The 20,924-nt window shown below is 46.9% G+C and overlaps 1 protein-coding gene across 4 annotated transcripts in view; it reads left to right on the top strand.

Annotated features, from left to right (window-relative positions):
• The first annotated feature begins 632 nt into the window (after positions 1-632).
• MAP7D1 (MAP7 domain containing 1) overlaps positions 633-20,924 on the top strand; it is a 72,262-nt gene continuing 51,970 nt past the window's right edge. For 3 of the 4 annotated variants that reach the window (XM_087970541.1, XM_087970543.1, XM_087970540.1), the window contains exon 1: positions 682-1,662. In XM_087970541.1, the coding sequence (XP_087826667.1) occupies positions 1,599-1,662 (64 nt within the window). In that variant the 5' untranslated portion in view covers positions 682-1,598. Of the gene's footprint in view, positions 1,663-20,924 lie in introns of all 4 variants that reach the window. The other variant, XM_087970542.1, reaches the window with a different exon arrangement.

Here is a 20,924-nt window from a genome sequence, read left to right as displayed (position 1 = left end):
TGGATGGATAGATAGATAGATAGATAGATAGATAGATAGATAGATAGATAGATAGATAGATAGATAGATAGATAGATGATAGATAGATAGATAGATAGATAGATAGATAATAGATGGATGGATGGATAGATAGATGATAGATAGATAGATAGATAGATAGATAGATAGATAGATAGATAGATAGATAGATAGATAGATAGATAGATAGATAGACTTTCATTCCGACTGCTTCCTCCAGATGACGGGCATTGAGGTCCAGCATATCTGGGGAGGGAAGGCTGGTTCAGAGAGAGAGGGGGGATATCTCTGGTTTATCCCTTCCAACTCTGTTAATCTGTTAAAACCCCATTGCAGCGTCAGATCACCTGTAACTCCGGAGACCAGGAGACCTTCTGCATTGGGGCTGATGAATAATACATTAAATCCTAAGTGCCTTTCGCGCCCCCACCCCACCCCACCCCACCCCCTTGTCCATCGCCGCCTCCTTCGTCCAGCCTTGGAAATCCCCCTCCCCCGGCCCTCCCCGGCCGAAATGAGTCACCCGTTCAGCTGCTGGGCGAGGAATCTAATCTGAACTTTCCCAACACGGTCTCAACACGCTCCCCGGGCGCGACCAAGAGGCGGCGGCGATCGGGGGGGGTGCCGCGTGGCGTGCAAGAGAGAGCTTTCCCCTCTCTCTTTCCTCCAGGAACCGGAGCATCCGTGAGGGTGGAATCCCCTTCCCGGCCTCCACCGTCGGAAGCGGGCGTGGGTCGATAACCCGAAAGGTCCGCGATTCCTATCGGGAAGGGGGGAAATCAGGGCTCGCTCTCTCTCTCTCTCTCACCTCCCCCCCTCCGGCGGTGGTAGCGCCCAGCTCGAGAGGCCAGACCGAGGATGTACAATAGTTGAGCTTCTCGCTCTGGTCATTTTGCAGAATCAGCTGCTAGTGGAGCAGGGCTGGGTTTATGCTGGGTGGCCCCCTTTCTTTTAAATCTCTCTCTCTCTCTCTTTCTTTCCAGCCGCCTGGGTTAAGGACACCTCCCGCCTCCTCTCCCTTTTCTCCCCCTATTTCCCGATCCAGCAATCTTGGATGGTGGGGGAAAAGGGGAGGGGGAAAAATAATAATAATAATAACTGTGCAAAGGGATTTTTTTTTCCCCGGAGTGGGGTGGGGTTGGGGGGGGGAGAATCCCTCCTTTAATATTCCCCCGGCTTTTGTGCTCCGCCGCCCGCCCACCGCCTCTCGCTTCCGACCAAGTTCTCCCGTTTCCTCTGCGCACAAGCCGCCCGCGATGCAAAAAGAGGAAGAAGAGCGAGTCGGCTGGAGGCTTTTTTTCTGAATTCTTGGGAAGATCTTCCCTCCTCCGCTTCCGAGAAAGAAAAAGAAAAAAAAAAAAGATCCTCCTCGATTTGGATTTCCCAGGATCGGAAAAGCCGGAGAGGAATCGCGGCAGGACCAGCCTCCACCAGACAGAAGAAGCGAGCCGAGAGAGAGAGAGAGAGAGGAGGGAGGGAGAGAGAGGGGGAGGACGCGAAGCCGGCCCCCCACCCGCCCCCTTCCTCTTCCTCCACACCTCCCCCAACCCTCCTCGCCTCTGTCCCTCCTACGATCCAGGATGGAGAAGAGCGCCGAGCAGCCCAAGGGCCCCGGCGGGGAGCAACAGCCGGCCGATCGGGGAGGTAAATATTTTGCGGAGTTCCCGCTTCGGAGCAGAGGCGGCTGGGGCTGCAAAGGACTGGGGAGGGGGGGAGGGAGGAGGGGATGAGGAGGAACGTGGGGTGGGGAGGGGGGGGACGGAGGTAGAAAGAGAAAAGATTTGGACTCGATCTGCGCCGGAGGAAAAGAGGATCCGCCCGTGGGATCTTGCCCGCCCTCCCCTTGCCAACTGCCGCTGCTTGCAAGGGGGGGGGCGTGGTGGGGAGTGGGAAAACGCGGGTTTCTTTGCGGGACCGGCGGTGGCCTGGGGAGGGGGAGACTGAGAGGTACCGGTGAGAAGAAGGACACGGAGCCCGATTTTTTCCCCCGATTTTTTATGTGGCTGATTTTTGGAGCTGGGACCGGCTCCCTCCCGCAGGACATTTTTCGAGGAAGGGCACAGATAAAGCAGCCAGCCCCTCACCCACCCACCCACCCACCCCCGCCCAACTTCTTCCCGGGATCTCAGACCCAGCATGGGGAGGGGGAGAGCCATGCAGCCTGCCCCTGGATTGGGGGGTTTATAAATAACCATCCCACTCCCTCCCCAACCCAGAACTGGCATCTCCCCCGACAGCTGCTTGGGGATTGAAGGCGAGACCACCTGCCTGGGTTTTCTTTCTGACCTTGGGTGGGTGGGTTGGGGAGCCCCTCCCTCCTCAAGGGGGACAGTTGCTGTCTCCCCCCCCCTCCCCAAATTCTGCTGAGGCTGGTCTTGAATGGGGTCTGCAGGAAGGGTGGGCTTGGGCTTCCTGGGAAGAAGGCGGGGGGGGGGGGTGGAGGGGAGGGGACGGGGTCGAGGCTGGCCTGCACTCCGGCTTCCCCTTTGCTGCACAAAGGGGCAAGAAAGTTGAGGCCCGGGTCCTTCACGGATGGATGGAGGCTCTCTTAATCCACCACTCCAAAATATATTTCCTTCCCTCCCCTTCCCAATTTGTCTGACCACCCAGGCCTGTCCCTTCGTAAGAGCTTTGCCTACGCAAATTCTGATTTTTGGCCTGGTTCTCCAAAAATATTGTATGACCCAGCAAGGCCGGCTGGGGAATTCTGGCAGTTGAAGTCCACTCATCTTCAAGTGGGCCTATTTGTAGTCTGGCACCACCAGGATGATGATAGGACTTCCATTAGTCAGAATTGTAGACAATATTTTTTTTCTTCTCTTTCTTAAATATGCTTGATATAGGTGGGGTAGGAGGAGGGTTATAGGGTCACTTTGCACTATACCCTATATCTTGAACCTTGGGGTGGGAGGGGGTATAGGATGATTTTACCCTATACCCTAAATCTTGAATGTTGCTCAAGATTTCTGCTTTTTTCTCCATGTGGGGAAATTTCCCAAACTCTGGTAGCTATAATCACAAGGGACTTTGGACATGAAATAACTTTGAAAAAAAAACCCATTTAGAGAATACTGGGTGGGGCACCTTTTGTCTTGAGTGATACTTCAACGTAGGCTATTCATTTGAATCTTAGGATTCTCAACTTTAGTTTTTCAGTTTGTTTCAAAGAACCAACTTCTGCATTCCTCCACAAAGATGGGACCATCGTACTGGGCCCCTCTTTTCCAGAGTTTTAACGGGGACTCATCCGTGACATCGCCTTTCTAAGTACATAAGTTGGGGTGAAACACAGTTGCTTGAAGAATAAGAGGGATAAAATTTCAAAAAATGAAAAAAAGAAGCACAGTAGGTTTCCACACAACACTTAATTAGGTCAGCTATAAACTTAGTGTGTGCAACGTGCACAGTTTAATTTCACCCTTGGGTAGTTTTGGTGTGGCTTTGGTACAGTATTTTGCGTAGGCCTGGCTCATTCAGTTAGCTCACAGATCAATTTATTATGCGCATAGTAACATGCTGTGCATAACGTTCTGTAAAGACCGAGTGATTTGACTAGCGTTTCCTCTCAGAAAATTATTCATCCCATCTATGCAGGGAATGGTTGCTGGCTATGAGAAGCCAGGATGATGTCATCTGTGTTCATGATGTCACTGTGCAAATGACATGACATAAATTCCTCTCAGTGGTGTAATGAAGGCTGTTAAGGCAAGGCCTTGTGTGGTTTTGTTCCTTTGGGTTAGCTATCCATTGGGTGCCTGACCTTGAGTTGAAGCCCACCCATGTTCAAGCTGGCCTATTTTGTAGCCTGGCACATGGATGATGATAGGACGCCCATCAGTTAAAATTGTAGACAATATTTTTCTTCTCCTTCCTAAATATGCTTGATATAGGTGCTTGATATTGTGACCAGGGAGCTGGTAGCTAAGGACCCATAATCCACAGCAGCCTTCTCAATGCAGCTTCCTTCTGTTCTGACTATAACAGATTGAGACACAGTGGCACAGTGGTTAGAATGCAGTACTGCAGGCTACTTCAGACGACTATCGGCTGCCTACAAATTGGCAGTTCAAATCTCACCAGCTTCAAGGTTGACTCAGCCTTCCATTCTTCTGAAGGGGGGTAAAATGAGGGCACAGATTGTTGTCCCCCCTCCCTCTGTTAACTGCTTAGAGGGGGCTGTGAAGCATTATAAAGCAGTATATAATCTAAGTGCTATTGCTATACCACCCTTAATTTCCTTTGAGTGCAGCCATGGTTTTCCAGGCTGGAGGAAGTGGCCTTCAGCCAGTGGGCTTAGCAACTGATGGCTTAAGGGTGGAGTCCAGCTTCTGAGTTCTCCTACAACATGACTAGAAACCAGCCAGCTCATGTGGGTCTACAGTGGGCTTATTTGTGGGTGTTGGTTAGTTCTTCCAAAGAGGAGAGGACCTAAGGTGGAGAAAGGAAGGAGGGATGAATCTCATGACCCCCAGATGGATACTTGTAGACAGAAGGGTGTAGGAGAAATCTAAAGGCAGGTAGGAATGCCTGGATAAGGAAGCTTGTTGGACTAGACTGTAAAGAAATACAGAGAGGTCACAAGTGAGCCCAAGAGAGGCTGCCAAGAGAGGCCACCAAAGTGTGAAAAATCTTTCAAGCGAGATGCAGGATTATCCATCTTGATCTTTTCCCCCCCAGCCTACTGTCTTTCAGATGCTTTTCTGGATAGTAGTTGTGGGACTGGAAGGCCAATGAACCTGGAGAGGGCCAGGTGAGGAGAACGTGATCTAAGACTACTGACTCAAGCTCCCAATATTCCAGCATTTCTCCGTATGGCTCACGCCACATGCTGAGCCACAGAATGTCCTGCTTTTGCATTGGTCTGAACATGCTGTAGATTGCAACCATTGTATGAAGCAGAGCACATGGTTTGGCCTGTTCTGCTCATCTAAGCCAATTCTATAAGCCATCATTCAACCAACCATGGCTTAGCACCAGGTGTGGGCCCCCGTCTGCGCAGATGTTTCTGGACTAGCAAGAGAAACAGCTGTGGTTTTCCTTATTTGTGGGATGTAAACAAAACATGGCTCTGAACGGACGTTTCTGTCCAAACTTGACTTGGGGGCTGGAGTTGCGGGGCTGGAGGGGGCCACGGAGGAGATCTGCAAAGATCTGGGACTTGTAGAAAATCAAGTGGGAAAGCAAACGTGTTTGTCTCCCACCTATTGAAGAAAGATGTTGACATCTTGAAATCTCACTGGATCTGGTGAGAGGCATGCTGTGGGTCCTGTCTCTCAGGGATCTACACTTGGTGGGTCTGAGAAGGCATGGGACCCACCTTCTAGAACATTCTCCATTCCGAAGTGAGGTTAGCTAGCTCCATTCTGCTTTTCTGGAAGTCCTTGGAGACCTGGCTGTGTCATCAAACTTGGCGAACTCAGAGAGCCAGTGAGATCTTGAGGTGGCTCCGTTGCTGATCTTGGGTTTGCCTTTAAAATAAAAAATGACTGTGTTTGACATGTTTACAGGTAGCCCTTCACTTATGACCTCTCGCTTAGCGACAATTTGAAGCTACGACTGACCTAAAAAGGGGGATTTATCACCTGGATTCAAAGTTCCAATGGTCAGCCCTCTTCTGCCATCAGGTGATTAAACTTTGAGTGCTTGGCAACATGGCGCCTTTGTGGCCATTTGGAACGTCCCACCATCACATGACGGCATTTGCTGAAAACCAGCATTTCCTTCCGGTTTTCAGCAAAACTGCATTTAACTTTTAGTTCACTTAATGACTGCAGCCTCCACTTAATAATTTGCTCAATGACTAGCCCATGAAAAGGTCATAAAATGGGTTGCCATTTTTACAACCATTATGACATACAGTGTAACCCTAATGGGCAGACAGTTACATGTTGAGGACTAGCCTTACTGTTTTTGCTCTACACCACCCAGAGTCACTTCTCATGAGATGGGCAGCCATATCAATTTGGTAAATAAATAAATAAGTTGGATAGGAGGGTCCCTCGATGCTAATTTAAGCCTCTGTCAGGTGTCCTGTGATGAGAGCTATGCCCTTGAAGGGACTTCTTGGAGCTTTGCCCCAGCGCATGACCTTCCAAGTAAAGTGTTGGGTGAGAATTGCCTGCCACTGTTGTGGCTGGAATGATGTGGGAAGGGTTGTGTATCATACTTGGGCAGACCCGCCCCGTTTGTTCTTTCGATAAGAACCATGAGATGGTTGTTGCAAGGTTTTGCTGCACTTGCCATCCCCACAAGGCATCTGAAACATTTCAAAGTTGACCTCTGTAGATGGGGGTCAAGCATTTGTCAAGGGCCATTCAAGGCAGAGTTTTTTCTCATTTCTTTTCTAAAAAATAAATAAATTTTCATTGAACGTTTTGTAAAGGACATTATTTTTGTCCCATCTCTGTTATTTTTTTTATAAAGAATTCAAGGCGGTGAACATGCCTAATGTTCCTTTTTTCTCCTATTTTCCTTACTGCAACAACCCTGTGAGGTGGGTTGAGCTAAAAGAGAGAGGGACTGGCCCAAAGTCACCTAGTTGGCTTTCATGCCTAAGGTGGAACTAGAATTTACTGTCTCCCAGTTTCTGGCCTGGAGCCTTAACCACTAAACCAAACTGGCTCTGCATAAAAGCTAAGATCAACTAATAAAGAGTAAAGGCAGCAAAGAAGGAATGAAATAGAAAGGGGAAAAAAGTAAGAGTGCAGAAAGAAAGAATAAAAAGAAATAGAAGGAAAAGGCTTCCAATTTCCTTTGCAGCACAATTACAAAATTATTCCCCCCCCCTCCGTTTGTTTACAAATGAAAATTCACCGTTTTCTATTATCCAGGGTTTTTGTCCAAACATCAAAACCACAAATCCTAAAGTGCATTTTATTTCCATTGTATGCAAAAAAAAGTCTATATGGCTTTTCCAATCAGCTATAAATGCATTTATCAGCTATTAATTCTTCTCTACTTAAAGAGGTTAATTTAGCCATCTCCACAATTTTCATCATCTTCATCAAGCATCTTTCTAATAATTGCTTATTATTTCTCACTGAAAAAATATTTCATTTATCATGTTCCTTTGATCTATTCTAGTTGCATAGCATTTTTCTGCTATTTGTCCGATAAGTGCTTATGGTTCACCAAGAATCACAAGTTGGGAATAACTGCCTTAAGCCATAGTACAGTTTATTCGGTTTAAATTTAGCATGTTGTCTACATCTGCCCATTGTGGTTGATTATTGTGGTTTATTGTTCAGTGTTACATGAAATGATACACTTTTCGCTTAGTAAATAAGCAGCTGATATTTGATATTAAAGTTTACATGCAAAAACATGTTTGGTTTCACACATTAAGCAAAGATTTGATGTAATCATAATTCGATGAATAGAGGTTGGGTTCATGCAACATATAAAACTATGTGAGTTGTGACAGGGACATGTTGTTCATGCTTGTACAGATTCCTTGTGCTACTGAAGGGCGTCTTCTGAAGGGACATGGATAAATGATAAAGATTCATTTGTTTGGAAAAGGGCTCAAGGAACAAGATGTGAGGAAGGATTGGAAGAGTTGGGTGCAGTTAACTTAGAGAAGAGAAGGCTGTGGGGGACACCTAGTGCCTTCAGGTAGCTGATGTCAGAATAGTTTGGAGTCATCCAGAAGATGGGAGAAGAAACAACGAGCTAAAGCAACGAGGAAGGAGATTTTGAGTGGACATCCAGAATAATTTCCTAATGGTTAGAGCTGTGATTAAGTGGACTACAGTGGAGATAGTGGATTAATAGGTTGGTGGTGTAGAAATACAGGATGGCTGCCATCTGTCGGGGGTTACAGTGGCAAATTCCTGCACCAGGCAGGATGTTAGATTAGATGTAATGGTGTGTGAGGAAGACTTTAGGACAGGGGTCCCCAACCGCCGGTCCGCGGACCGGTACCGGTCCGCGGAACAAGTCTTACCGGGCGCTGGTTGCTGGGCGCCGCATCTTTTTGATAAAAAGTGCTTCCGGTGAGCTTTTCCGGGTAGAAAGCTCACCGGAAGCACTTTTTCATCAAAAAGATGGCGGCGTTCTTCGTGAGCTTTTCCGGTAGAAAGCCATTTCTACCCAAAAGCTCACGGAGGTTTGCGCCGCCATCTTTTGATGAAAAGTGCTTCCGTGACCTCACCGGAAGCACTTTTTCATCAAAAAAAGATGGTGGCGCCCAGCTGATGCCGGTACCGGGCCGCGGCATAAAAAAGGTTGGGGATCACTGCTTTAGGAGATTGGGACAAAGAAATGCTGCCTAGGGAATGGTCAGATGAGGTGTAACCGTTAGCTACATAATGGGTGGAGGAAGAGGTACAGAAGTGATTCTCCCTAGTTCCTCTGGCTCTAAAGGAGACACTAGAAGATTTGTACTTTCAAACCTGCAAGATTTTGTAAATGTAGCCTTACAATAAAGTAGAATTATCATCTGAACATGTTACCTGTCCGGTCTACTGGTTAAGGCTAACATTAGATGGTTTTAGAAATCCTTCCAACTCATAAAAAAAACGATACCATGAAACTGACCTCCACTATTAAAATGGGGATATGTCAGTAACACTCTATGTACCCCATCATTGTATGAGGTCGAAGGTTTTCTTCTGTTTATTTCCAGGCCAATCTAGTGATGTTGACTATCACAGCTGGGAACTTTCCTGACAAAGAATTTCTGCTCTGTCCTCAAAAGTATAATCCTTTTCCAATAGGGAGGCCATAGACCAGTGTTTTCGCAACTTTCAGATGTGTGGACTTCAACTCCCAGAATTCCCCAGTCAGCAGGGCTTGCCAGAGTTTGAAAAACACCGCTGTAGACCATTTAGACGTGGTGACTGAGTTCCCAGGCTATTTCTTTAGTTAGTTTATGGATGGTGTGAATCCAGGAAATAATGTAATTTAGTAACCAGGCCAAGCATTTGGTTCAAATGCTGCGGTGCCTGCAAAATTTGCAAAGTTTTATAGAAGGTCCAAGTCTCAGCATCTCCCCTGTTTACCCATGGCTTCTCTTTAAGAGGAGGTGGACAAAGAGCCTGGCCAGATAAAGTGGCCTTGGAGGGTTTGAAAGGGAGGTGGACTGCTCTGTTTGGACTCCCAGGACTACTTTATGCCCCTCCGAGATTTGCACTGCAGAAAGTCTGCTGGAAGTGAGAAAATTCCTATTTTCAGCAGAAAGCACAGAGTTTGGGCTTTGGCCTCTAAGCCCCAATCTTCCTCATAGGGCCATTCCCCCACCCCTCCCCTTTGCAAAAACCACAGGCCAAATGAATTTCTATCTATCTGAGCTCGAAGCAGCAATTGGTTTCCTTAACTCCTCAATAATCAAAGAAAACTATGTTTGCTCTGTCTTCTCCAGTGCTAGGCTGCATCGGAAAAGCTTCTTTGGTGTTTTTTGTTTTTTTTTAAATGTCTGGTCACAAAAAACTCCCTCCTTCCCACCACCTGAAGCAAAGGGAAAGGTCTCTGCATTAGGGGGTCCCCTGCCTTCCCCTTATTTGCAAAACTGGCCTCTCCACCCCCCAGCATAATTACAGTTTGCCTAAGCCCTGGACTGACTCTGCATGTGGTTTGGGAGCTCCACGCAGCAGCTCTGCCCAAAAGATGTGGCTTCAGCGTCAGCTTTGCTGCTCCTTGCGTGGTTGCGTGGAACAGAAGACAAACAGGGCCAGATTCTCCCTTTGGCTGGCTCTGGTGCAGCATTGCAGAGAAGCTGGTGGTTCCAAATGTGGCTTGCAGATACCCAGGAAAGGATCCAGAGGCAGCTTTGGTTGAGTTAGTTTCATGGTTGAGTAATCAAAGCTCTGTGCTGGCTGACTTACTGATTTGCTTGCTAGTTGATTAATCTTGAGGTCCTTGGTGCTTGTTTTCCTGCAGACGTTTCATGATGAATGAAAATAAGCAAGCTCAGAGATCACCAAGGACTCCTCATTTCAACCCTGAGCTACAAATGTTCTCCTTTATTGATTAATCTTGAGTTTTCCTTGTTTAGGAAGCATGGCCTTCCTCTCTTGTTGGCTTCTCCCCACGGATGGAGAAGCCAACATCAGCATCAAGACTCGAGGAGGTGGGATGGGATGGGATCAGGGCAACCGAGCAGGGGGTACTTGAAGAGATGAATCAGATTTGGAGGTGGCCCTGAGCAGGTTGAGATGGGGGAGCCCTTTGATTAGAGGTGGGAACTGCTGAAGAGAAATTCCAAAATGTGGGAAGATGTTGGCTGAGAGGCTGCAACACATCATTCCAAGAAGAAACTTGAGTTCAACTTTGGCATCTCCAAGTACATTGTGAAAGAAACCCTTCCAGCCTCTAGAAGACACACTAACCAAGGTTTCTGCAAACTCGCACCTCCACATTCTTCCATCAGTCCTCATATTGATGAGACTTGTAGCACACTATGTGGAGGTTTGCACATGGTTGACTTTCCCTGCCATTGGTTGTGTTCAGAAACCACGTATAATTAGGTTCCTTGCAAACTTAGCAAGTATCATGTCCTCTACAGCTAGTCCTTCACTTACAACTAATTGAAGTTAGGACGGACCCTGAAAAAGCTACTTATGACCTGGATTCACACTTCCAACATCTGCATGCCACAGTTATGTGATCGCATTTTGGGTGCTCAGCAACTGGCCGGCATTAATGTTGTGTCCTGTGTTCATGTGACAATGTTTTAAGATGTTTTTGCTGAAAATTGGCATTTGCTTCTGGTTTTCAACCAAACCACTTCATAGCAAACAATTGATTTGTTTAATGACTGCCCCCCAAAAGGTGGTAAAATTGGGTCAGTCACCTGGGTAGTCCCCTTTACAACCATCACAATTTATAGTCACAAAAGGGCAAGCTCTATTACAGTCATATGTTGAGGACTGCCTTTAGTATAAATCTCACTTGTTTCCTGAACATTTCCAGAATCCAGTTTCCTAGTGAGGGGGTTCTTCCCCAGACTGGAAAATGGCACCGGTTGTTCCAGTGCCCCCCACTATATTTTGGAGAAGGGTCACCCCATTCTCTCAGGAGTTGCAAATTTCAGGACAGTTCTGTGGCTGAGCTACAGCACTGCAGCCATCCTCCTCCATTTACCCCGGCAACCTCAACAAATATTTGCAAAGCCTTGATCAAACATAGGTCTGTACACAGACTGTCTTGCTCCTTCCATAGCTGATAGTTTTTTTTCTTAACTGTGACAATTCTAAGATATGTGGATTTCAACTGTGAGATGTGCAGTGTAGGAATGTGAGATAAATAGATGATAGATAGGTAGGTAGGTAGGTAGATAGATAGATAGATAGATAGATAGATAGATAGTAGACAGATAGAATGGATAGATTAGATAGGTAGGTAGGTAGGTAGATAGAGATAGATAGATAGATGATAGATAGATAGATAGATAGATAGTAGACAGATAGAATGGATAGATTAGATAGGTAGGTAGGTAGATAGAGATAGATAGATAGATAGATAGATAGATAGATAGATAGATAGATAGATAGATAGTAGACAGATAGAATGGATAGATTAGATAGGTACCGTGTTTCTCACATAATAAGGCCGGCCTTATTTTTTTGCCGAAAAACGGCTAGGCCGTCTTTTCGGGGTAATTAATTTCCCCTTTCATCCTCATCTAGAGCCCCCGCGGCAGCCTCACCACCAGCTGCTCCTAAGGGGCGATCATGGCGAAGCGCAGAGAGCTCCCTACTCCCACCAAACACCTTGCTGCAGACCCAAGACCTTGGCACCTGCCTCTGTTGCTTTCCCTTCTGCCCATTCCACTGCCGTTTGGAGTGCCGTTGGAGCTGCTGCCGCCGCTTGGAGCTGCCTCTGCCGTTTGGAGCCGCCGCCGCCGTTGAAGCTGCCGCTTCGCGTTTGGAGCACTACCGCTGTTTGAAGCACCACCGCCACTCCAAACACGGGCGGCAGCTCCAAACGTGACGGCGGCACTCCAACGGCGGCGACGGCTCCAAACGGCAGAGGCAGCTCCAAACACGGAAGCGGAGCCACCGCCGCCATTTGGAGCTGCCGCCGCTGTTTGGAGTACCATTGGAGCTGCCTCTGCCGTTTGGAGCTGCCTCTGCCGTTGGAGCTGCTGCCGCCGTTGGAGCCACCGCCGCCGTTTGAAGCTGCCGCTTCGCGTTGAGCACTATCGCTGTTTGGAGCACCACCGCCACTCCAAACACGGCGGCAGCTCCAAACACGGAAGCAGCAGCTCCAAACGTGACGGCGGCACTCCAAACGGCGCTGGCGGCTCCAAACGGCAGAGGCAGCTCCAAACACGGAAGCGGAGCCACCGCCGCCGTTGGAGTTGCCGCCGTCGTTGGAGCTGCCACTTCGCGTTTGGAGCTGCCGCCGTGTTTGGAGTGGCGGTGGTGCTCCAAACAGCGGTAGTGCTCCAAACGCGGAAGCGGCAGCTCAAACGGCAGAGGCCGCTCCAAACGGCAGAGGCAGCTCAATGGTACTCCAAACAGCGGCGGCAGCTCCAAATGGCGGCGGTGGCTCCGCTTCCGTGTTTGGAGCTGCCTCTGCCGTTGGAGCCGCCGGCGCCGTTTGGAGTGCCGCCGTCACGTTTGGAGCTGCTGCTTCCGTGTTTGAGCTGCCGCCGTGTTTGGAGTGGCGGTGGTGCTCCAAACAGCGGTAGTGCTCAAACGCGGAAGCGGCAGCTTCAAACGGCGGCGGGCGGCTCCAAACGGCGGCAGCAGCTCCAAACGGCAGAGGCAGCTCCAAACGGCGGCGGCGGCTCCAAATGGCGGCGGCGGCTCCAAACGGCAGAGGCAGCTCCAAATGGCGGCGGCGGCTCCAAACGGCAGAGGCAGCTCCAAACGGCGGCAGCAGCTCCAAGGGCACTCCAAATGGCGGTGGTAGCTCCAACGGCACTCCAAATGGCAAGTCCCCCACCCTTCCCTATTTTGCATGTTTTAAACTAGGCCTAAATTTGGGGGAGGGGCTTAATTTGATTTTATGCCTAGAAAACATGCTGGGTCTTCCTATTGGTGGAGGCCGTATTGTTGGAGAAACACGGTAGGTAGGTAGGTAGGTAGATAGAGATAGATAGATAGATAGATAGATAGATAGATAGATAGATAGATAGATAGTAGACAGATAGAATGGATAGATTAGATAGGTAGGTAGGTAGGTAGATAGAGATAGATAGATAGATAGATAGATAGATAGATAGATAGATAGATAGATAGATAGATAGATAGATTTGGATAGACAGACAGATATGGATGGGGATAGATAGAGGCAGGCAGGCAAGCAGATAATAGGTAGATAGGTAGGCAGGCAGGCAGACATGGATAGAGATGGATGAATAGATGGATAGATAGATAGATATGGATAGACAGAGAGATATGGATGGAGATAGATACAGACAGACAGACAGACACATAGATGGATGATGGACAGACATTGGAGTAAGACACAATGAAAAGGTCTGTACATTGTAGTAAACTAAAAATATAGAAATTACAGAATAACTACAGATAATATTAAACCCAGCCATTGTTTCACTAGCTTGCAATTTATATTTAAAGAGATTGGGAATGACATCTTCTTGTTGTAAACCCAAATCAGTGGGAGATGGAGAGAACCTGTTGCTTTTATCCAAAGCAGACGCTTAATCATAGTTCCTTAGGGTTTAAAAAGTTTACATCATTCAGCAGAGAGAAAGCAGCAGATATTTCTTGAGCTGTATTGAAAAAACTTGGCCTAAACTTTAGAGTAAAAATGAAATTCCATCCTTGTAGAAAAAGCATTTAGATGAATTTCTAAGAATAACAGAGTTTTCTGTACTCCAGTTATCCTAGGCTTTATTTTCCCCAAAACATATTCATATAATACTTCGAAATTTGAACTAGAAAGTTGCTGTTATTTCAGGTAAATTAATCTGAGATTAAAAAGTACGAGTTTGTGCCTCTTTTGTTACCTGTGAAGTTGAAAGGGCCTGCTCAAACATGCAGCCTAATTTCTCACAGATATTCAGCCGATCATCGGCTATGAGAATGAGCTGTTGCAGGTAAAACATTATGGATAAATTCTTCGGATTGCCTTAGGACCCCTCATCTCACCCAGGGGGTGGGATATGCGGCACATGAAACACACACTAAACTTTGATGGCATTGTTTGTAGCCCCCATTTTGACTTATTTGACCAAACCATGCAGTAACCCCTGCAGGGTATATTTTTCCGTTGGGCCTGTTTTGCTCCATAACCAACAGGCTTCAAGGTCATGTGGCCTTAAACAAACATAGCACTATCTCATTTTTGGTTTTGGAAGGTGATAATACAGATAAGGCAGTCTAGTCTGTATTTTAAAACTCCGATTAAGGCAGCACTGCAAATTCATCGACTGAAATGCCTTTTTGGCATTCCAACATCTGGCCTGGAATGAGGTTTGCTGACGTAGCTCCTAGACATTGTTGAAAAGAAGAACCAGGAAGGTGCTTCCTGAATCTTAGAAATAATGCTTTGACGGCCTTCCTTGGACCTGTTCCCATCCTGGAGGAAAAGCAGACAAGCCTATTTCCTCTTGCTTGTCCCATGCTTAGGCTGCCCTCTCCCCACTTGGCATTTCCTGCTTCTTTCCTGCCTTCCCAGGAGTCCTTCCCTGCCCCGTCTGGCCTCTTCAGACAGATGTCCTATGAAGCTCAGAGCTCCAAACCCAACTTCCTGTAGGTTAATTATTGTATACAAGCCTAGGCTAGGGACATTGGTCATCCTGTTGGGGCAGCCTTAATGCAGAAGAATGCAAAGCGGAGGTTCACCTTTCCTGCTTCCTGTCTCAACCTGTAAAGTTATTAGGCATTGTAAGAATGCATTTCTGTCACCTGCAACTCCTGGAAGGCTTCCACAGTTCACCTAAGTGCCCTTCAGTCCTTGTCTGTCCCCACATGGCACCCAAACAAAATTAGGAAGAGATTATCAGGAAGGGGGGGGGCATTGTTGGTGAACTCTGCAGGAATGCAACATATTTCTCCTTCTTGGCCTCTTTGTTGTTATCTTCTTCCTCCTCTTCCAAGGAGCAAAACTTAAGTCCCATTCTGGGCCATGGAAGCTAGGAGAACATCAACGGTTGGAGCAATGGCCACAACGTTGCTGCAGACAGCTGCTTTTGGTGAGGCTTTTCCCACGGTGACTGTAATTCTCCATATTTTGAGGTTAAGGTGTTCCCTAACTCTGCCTTTTTGGAACCAGCAAAGCAGGTCTTCCACCACTGAGCTGCAGCTGTTGTCTCTCTGGGAGACTCTAAGTGAACATTTTAAGGTTCTTATGTTCTTCTTTGCACATCTCCACCTGCCAAAGGGCAGGAGGATGGTATGGCTGCCCTTTTGGCGGTGGCCCCATCCAAATGTGATGTCAGGCTTTTCTGCTGTGGCTTTGGGATGGATGGGCCCGTTCCTACGTTTTGTTTTGAAGAGGTGGGGGAGCCAAGGTTCTTACCTTCTACTTCTCCTGGTTAGGAGAGAATGGATTATTACATGTATGTGAGTGGAAGGAGTCTCAAATACCTGGCTGGTGAAGAGGACAGAATTAGCCAGGGTGATGAAGTTGATTTGATTAGAGAAAGGACAATAACTACATTTATTAGTGACTTGAAACTATTTATGGACTTTTTGCTGAAATAAGAAAAAAAAATGAACTTGTGATTCCTATGGGTCTGATGACTAGAAAAAGTAGGAAATGGAAAGAAGGAAGTTAAGTTGTAACCTTAGAAAGGGTAAAGTATAAATTATTCTTGCAACTGCTGTTTAGAAAAATCAGAAATTGCTTCTTTAGCTTTTCTTTCCCTTCTCAATCTTTTATTTTTCCTTCCTTCTTCCCTTCTCCTTTCCTTTTCCTTCCTTTGCACTTTTTCTTCCTTTTCTTATTTTTTTCCTTCAAAATTGGAATTGTTTTTCTTCTTCTTTTTTAAAAAAGTTCTGCAATAAAAGTTATATAAGAGAGAGAAAAAGAGGATGGAGTTGCGAATGAGCGAGACACAATGGCTGTGGTTAACAAGAGGCTCCTGGTGACCCACTTTGGAAGGCCTGTTTTCCCTATGAAGTTGACTCAAGAATGCACTGAGGGCCTGTCTCTGGCTTCCGAGCCCGTCACCTTCCAGTATGCTTAGAAACACTTAGCGCTGTGTATCCAACATCCACGGAGCAAAGCAGGCGAAAAGGAGACAGTGGGATTAATGCGATGGCCAGCATCTTCTTGGGCGGCGGCTGTTTCTGCTGCTCCATCTCATACTCTGCCAGCAAATGCCCTTTCCAACTACCCTGTCTTTGCGCTGCCAGCAGCATTTTATGGACAGCATGGCAGTGCTGCGGTTTGGCCAAACCAGCACTTAAGTCCCCGTCTCTTTGGCCGCTGCCTGTCTTGCCCTGTAATTGGGAAAGGGGCGGAGCAGACAGGAAAAGGCACCAGGAACCCAGAAAGCTGGCCACCTTCCCAATCGGGGATAGCCAATGAGAGAGCTGTAGCTGTTGCTGACTCTTTCAATTTTGGGATTTTTTTGTTGTTGTTTAAATCTCCCATAGTCTTGGCTCTAATTATAGGGAGAGCCGATTGGAAGGGGCAGTGAGCTTCACTCACTTCTTCTCTTCTGTCTGGATGTATTAATACCCAAAGCTTAGCAGATGCTTGTTAAATTGTGTGTTTGTGTCCATACCACGTGGACAAGATCAAAGCAAGGTTTCCCCTGCATTAGGTTTTGCTCTGACTCTTGTTTCCCCCCACAGGAGCATTCTGAACCGGTTCTGTTTGCATTGTCTGCTAAACCTGGTTAATCTTAAAGTGGAATAGTTGTTTTTTGGGATGGCTCGCCATCTCATGTTAACCTGGCCTGCTTACAGTAACATCTTGCAAGGGCGTGTGGGTCAGGCTGACACAAGCAATGTTGTGGCGTCTCTGTGCAAACCCTTTTCTACAGGTATAGCATTGCTGGGTGCATTGTGGTTTCCATCGTTCAAACGAGGGGTGGGAGAGGGTTTGGGTGTGGCTCCCCTGCTGGATTCATGCCTGGTTTGGGATATTATGCTGATCCTAAAAATGAGTTCATTTAGCAACTATTTGGTAAAGGGGTGTGTGCAAGCAGTGGCAGCAAGGTGCCATTGCATTTGTATTTGTGCATTTGTGCTGGTTCTGTGCAAACAAAGCAAAAAGCAGAAAGACTTTTAGGACAAGCATCAGGTTAATAACTTCATCCTCTCCTGCTCTTAATTCTGAATAATTCTTGCATTTACGGACAGAGGAAGTTTCCTGAGTTTCTTGGTGTCGCAGCTATACTTATTTGCTCTCCCACAGTCATATGAAAAGTCAGGATGTAGTGTCCAGACAAAGTCCATTTTAAAGATTAAAAAAAAAAACCAAGAGGAGCAGAGGTCTTGAAGATGACTGTCTACCAGAACAGCTAGCTAAGCAATAGAAACAGGTTTTTCTTTTATTATTTTAAAGCAGATGCATTTCATCCTTCCCTAAAGCCAAAAGGTTTTTCTGTAGCAGCTTAAAAATATCAACAGAAAGCTGCTCCCAAACACAAGGAAAAACAGTCAGGAGGGAGGAGGAGAAAGCTAGCGCAGAATTGGGTTTTCTAGTTTCCCGTTCTTCGGATGACCTGTTAGGGTGGAAACAGTTCTAACCGAAAGATGAAATGACTGGCACGCCAGAATTAGATGAAATACCGTTGTTTCCCCAAAAATAAGACCCTGTCTTATATATTTTTTTGCCACCAAAAAAAGGCACCAGGTCTTATTTTGGGGGGATGTCATCCACTGACTAACCTCACTTGCACGTGTTGCCCCCGACCTCCTTTTTGCTGTCAGAGGCCTTCAGGAACTTCTTCTGTGGCTGGCAAGGCTTCCCTGAAGGCCTCTGCAGCTGATAACAGAGCTCTGGATCGATCCAGAGCTTTGTTTTCAGCTATAGGGGCCTTCAGGAAAGCCTTGCTGGCTGCAGAAGAAGTGGGCCGGCAAGGCAGGTGTCAGGATATGCGAGGCCTGGCTACAACTGTCCAAAGGTAAGTAGTAGGGCAGCTTCCATCCCCACCCTAGCTTAATTTTTAACCTGTCCACTCTGGAGTGGACAGAATCTTAATTAGGGCTTATTTGGGGGGTAGGGTTTATATTGGGCGCATGTGTAAAAATCAAGCTAGGATTTACTTTCAGGGTAGGTTGTATTTTTGGGAAAATGGTATATATTTCATATTCAAATTTCATCCGTTATTTTCCAATTCATGCCTTTCCAATCTACTGTTGTGAAAACGGGTCAGGTCTCATAGTGATCCACTTTACAGTTATAAGTCGAGGACTACCTGTATGTAATCTATTCCTGCATAACTGCTAGCCACAAATGTCAGTATTTCTGGAATCTTGCAGAAAATGGGTGATAGTCCTTGTAATAGAAGAACCAGGTGCTAATTTTAGAATAGGCAGGAGACACAGAGCCAAGAAATAAATGGGCAACGCATTCTGTTCCATGAAGTAGGAATTGCAATAAAATACGGCACTGTGGAATGCCAGACTATTCTCTTCCACTTTTTCCTCTCTGGAGTTTTGTGTCTCTTCACCCATCTCCCCTTTCTGGAAATCTTGGGATTCCCTTAAGTTGGCTGCAGCCTCCCTTTCTAACGCCTCCATCTTAACCGGCCACCTGTTGTTGGCCAAAAGCTTCCTTTGGTTTCCGAATCTGCAAGTGAGCAGCTGAAAAGTTGAAAATGAACCAGCCGTGCATCTGCTGTGAACAGGAATGTCTTACGGCTGGGGAATTCTGGGAGTTGAAGTCCACAGGTTCTCAAGTGGTCAAAGTTGAGAAACGCTGCCTTATGGGACCACGTCAGTAGAACATGTCAGAGCCCACAAAAGAGTATAGAGATAGTCCTTGACTTACAATTGTTCATTTAGGGACCATTCAAAGCTACAGCGGCATAGAAAAATTTGACATTTGACCGTTTTTCACACTTGGGGCCATTGCAGCATCTCCATGGTCACATGATCAAAATTCAGACGCCTGATGTCAGGCACAGTGGTGGTCATAAATTGAGGATTAGCTATATGGCTCCACTCGGTTCTTGCCTTGATCTAAGCACAAGGGTCAGAGATGCTGCAGCTGCATTCTGCAATGATTTGGCGGCAGGGGGTGGGGGGTGGATTGGATGACCGTGGATGTTAATACTAGAACAATCCCTTCTTCAATCATACCTAACAGCTGCTGCATCATCCAGCATGAGTTTTGGAAAAACTGCTTTTCACAGAGGCTCAAACGATGCCTGTGTAAGGCCTTAGAATTTTTATATGGAGATTGGGTTTAAACCAGGGGTGTCAAACTTAATTTCATTGAGGGGCGCATCAGGGCTGTGATTGACCTTAGGGGGGCTGGATGAGTGTAGCCAACTGGGTGGGCGTGGCCAGGGTGACGCCACTCCCCAAACTGCTGGCATGTTTCCTCTTCGCATTGGGTAGACCGAGCCGAAGCCACGCTGGCCCGATGTTTCCTCTTTGCATTGGGCAGACTGGGCTGAAGCGACGTAGGCCAGCCCTTCTCATTTTCCAAGACAGCCTTAGGGATCTGATCACATCGTGGGCTGGATCCAGCCCGTGGGCTTCTTGTTTGACATCCCTGGTTTAAACTGAAGACACAGATTCTTCCTGAACTGAATTCAGTCCTAGAACATCTAGTTGGGAAAAGATTCAAAGTTCTCAACCATCTCTGTAGTAAAAGGACCCTATGATTTCTCCACTTCTGGATGCAATTACTGTAGTGTTACGGTCCTTCTCTGACTTTGTCTTCATTCTTGGGCTTGTAAATTCAGCTAGGGAGTTACTGCTGGCTAGGATTGTGAGAGATGAACCCCAATGGCTGTGAAGGACGAACTAGAGCAGTGATGGCTAACCTTTTCAGCTTGGTGTGTCGAAAATCGGGAAAAAGTGTAGCCTTCCTCGGGTGGTGTGTCACTTCAAGAAATATCAATAATTTGGTTTACGACGGACTGGGCTGGGGTGATCACACAGGGCTGTGAAACTCGTCTGCCTGGTCTCAGGGCTGCAGGTGCAGGATGTGGGGATCGGAAGGCCACCTTACAGGGCTGTGAACCTCATGGATCTCCTTTCCTCCTGTAGCGTTCCTGAGGTAATGAAACTGAGAAACCTCAGTTTATGGCGGTTAAAACTGGTTCTCTGCTGCAAAGATCTTGCGGCAGCGGTGACACCACGCCTCCACGCAACAAGCAGGGAGCAGGGATTGGAGCAGAGCACAGGCAGCCTCTAAATGTGCAGGTTTTCCCCACACCAACAGGCATGTCAGTCAAAGTGCCTCGGCGTGTCACAAGTGGCACGCGTGTCATAGGTTAGCCATCACTGAACTAGAGACAGTCCCTCACTTTGGATGCTGGCTCGGGAATTCCAGGCGTTGAAGTCCACCCATCTTCAGGTTGCCAAGATGGAGAAAATGTGCTTGGAGCCTATTCTTGTAGATGGAGGTGCTGCTTTAAACAAGTAATTGCTAAAGCATTCACTCCTAAGTAATCCGAAACAATGCCCCACCCGGGTAGAAGTTAATGCTGTAAGTGTGCAGGAGGCTACTCATGATTCATCCGTGTTGAAATAAGCCCAGAACGGGAGCTTCAGGGATTAAGTCCCTGCCTAATTCTGATACACCCACAATTTCCTCTTTGTTGCATTCACTCATCACGAGATGTTGAGTTTTGGGTGAAGACACTTCTTCTACTGTCTTTAACCACCTGTGAATTCCCAGAGGGATTTGAACCTGCAGATCCGTGGTTGTGAAGCTTTTTGAATCTGCAGCACAATATTGAATATAGCCACATTCCTGTGGCACACCACAAAATTCTTTATTGTATACACATATTTAAGACGTATGAGACCTGATTTGAAGGGAAGTTATTCAATGTTTTAACATGTATGCACTTAATT

Source organism: Notechis scutatus, chromosome 8, assembly GCF_049901735.1.
Source record: "Notechis scutatus isolate UNSWTSFEM ecotype Mainland chromosome 8, rNotScu1.2, whole genome shotgun sequence".
Classification (NCBI taxonomy): domain Eukaryota; kingdom Metazoa; phylum Chordata; class Lepidosauria; order Squamata; family Elapidae; genus Notechis; species Notechis scutatus.
This window is presented reverse-complemented; position numbering and strand designations above follow the sequence as displayed.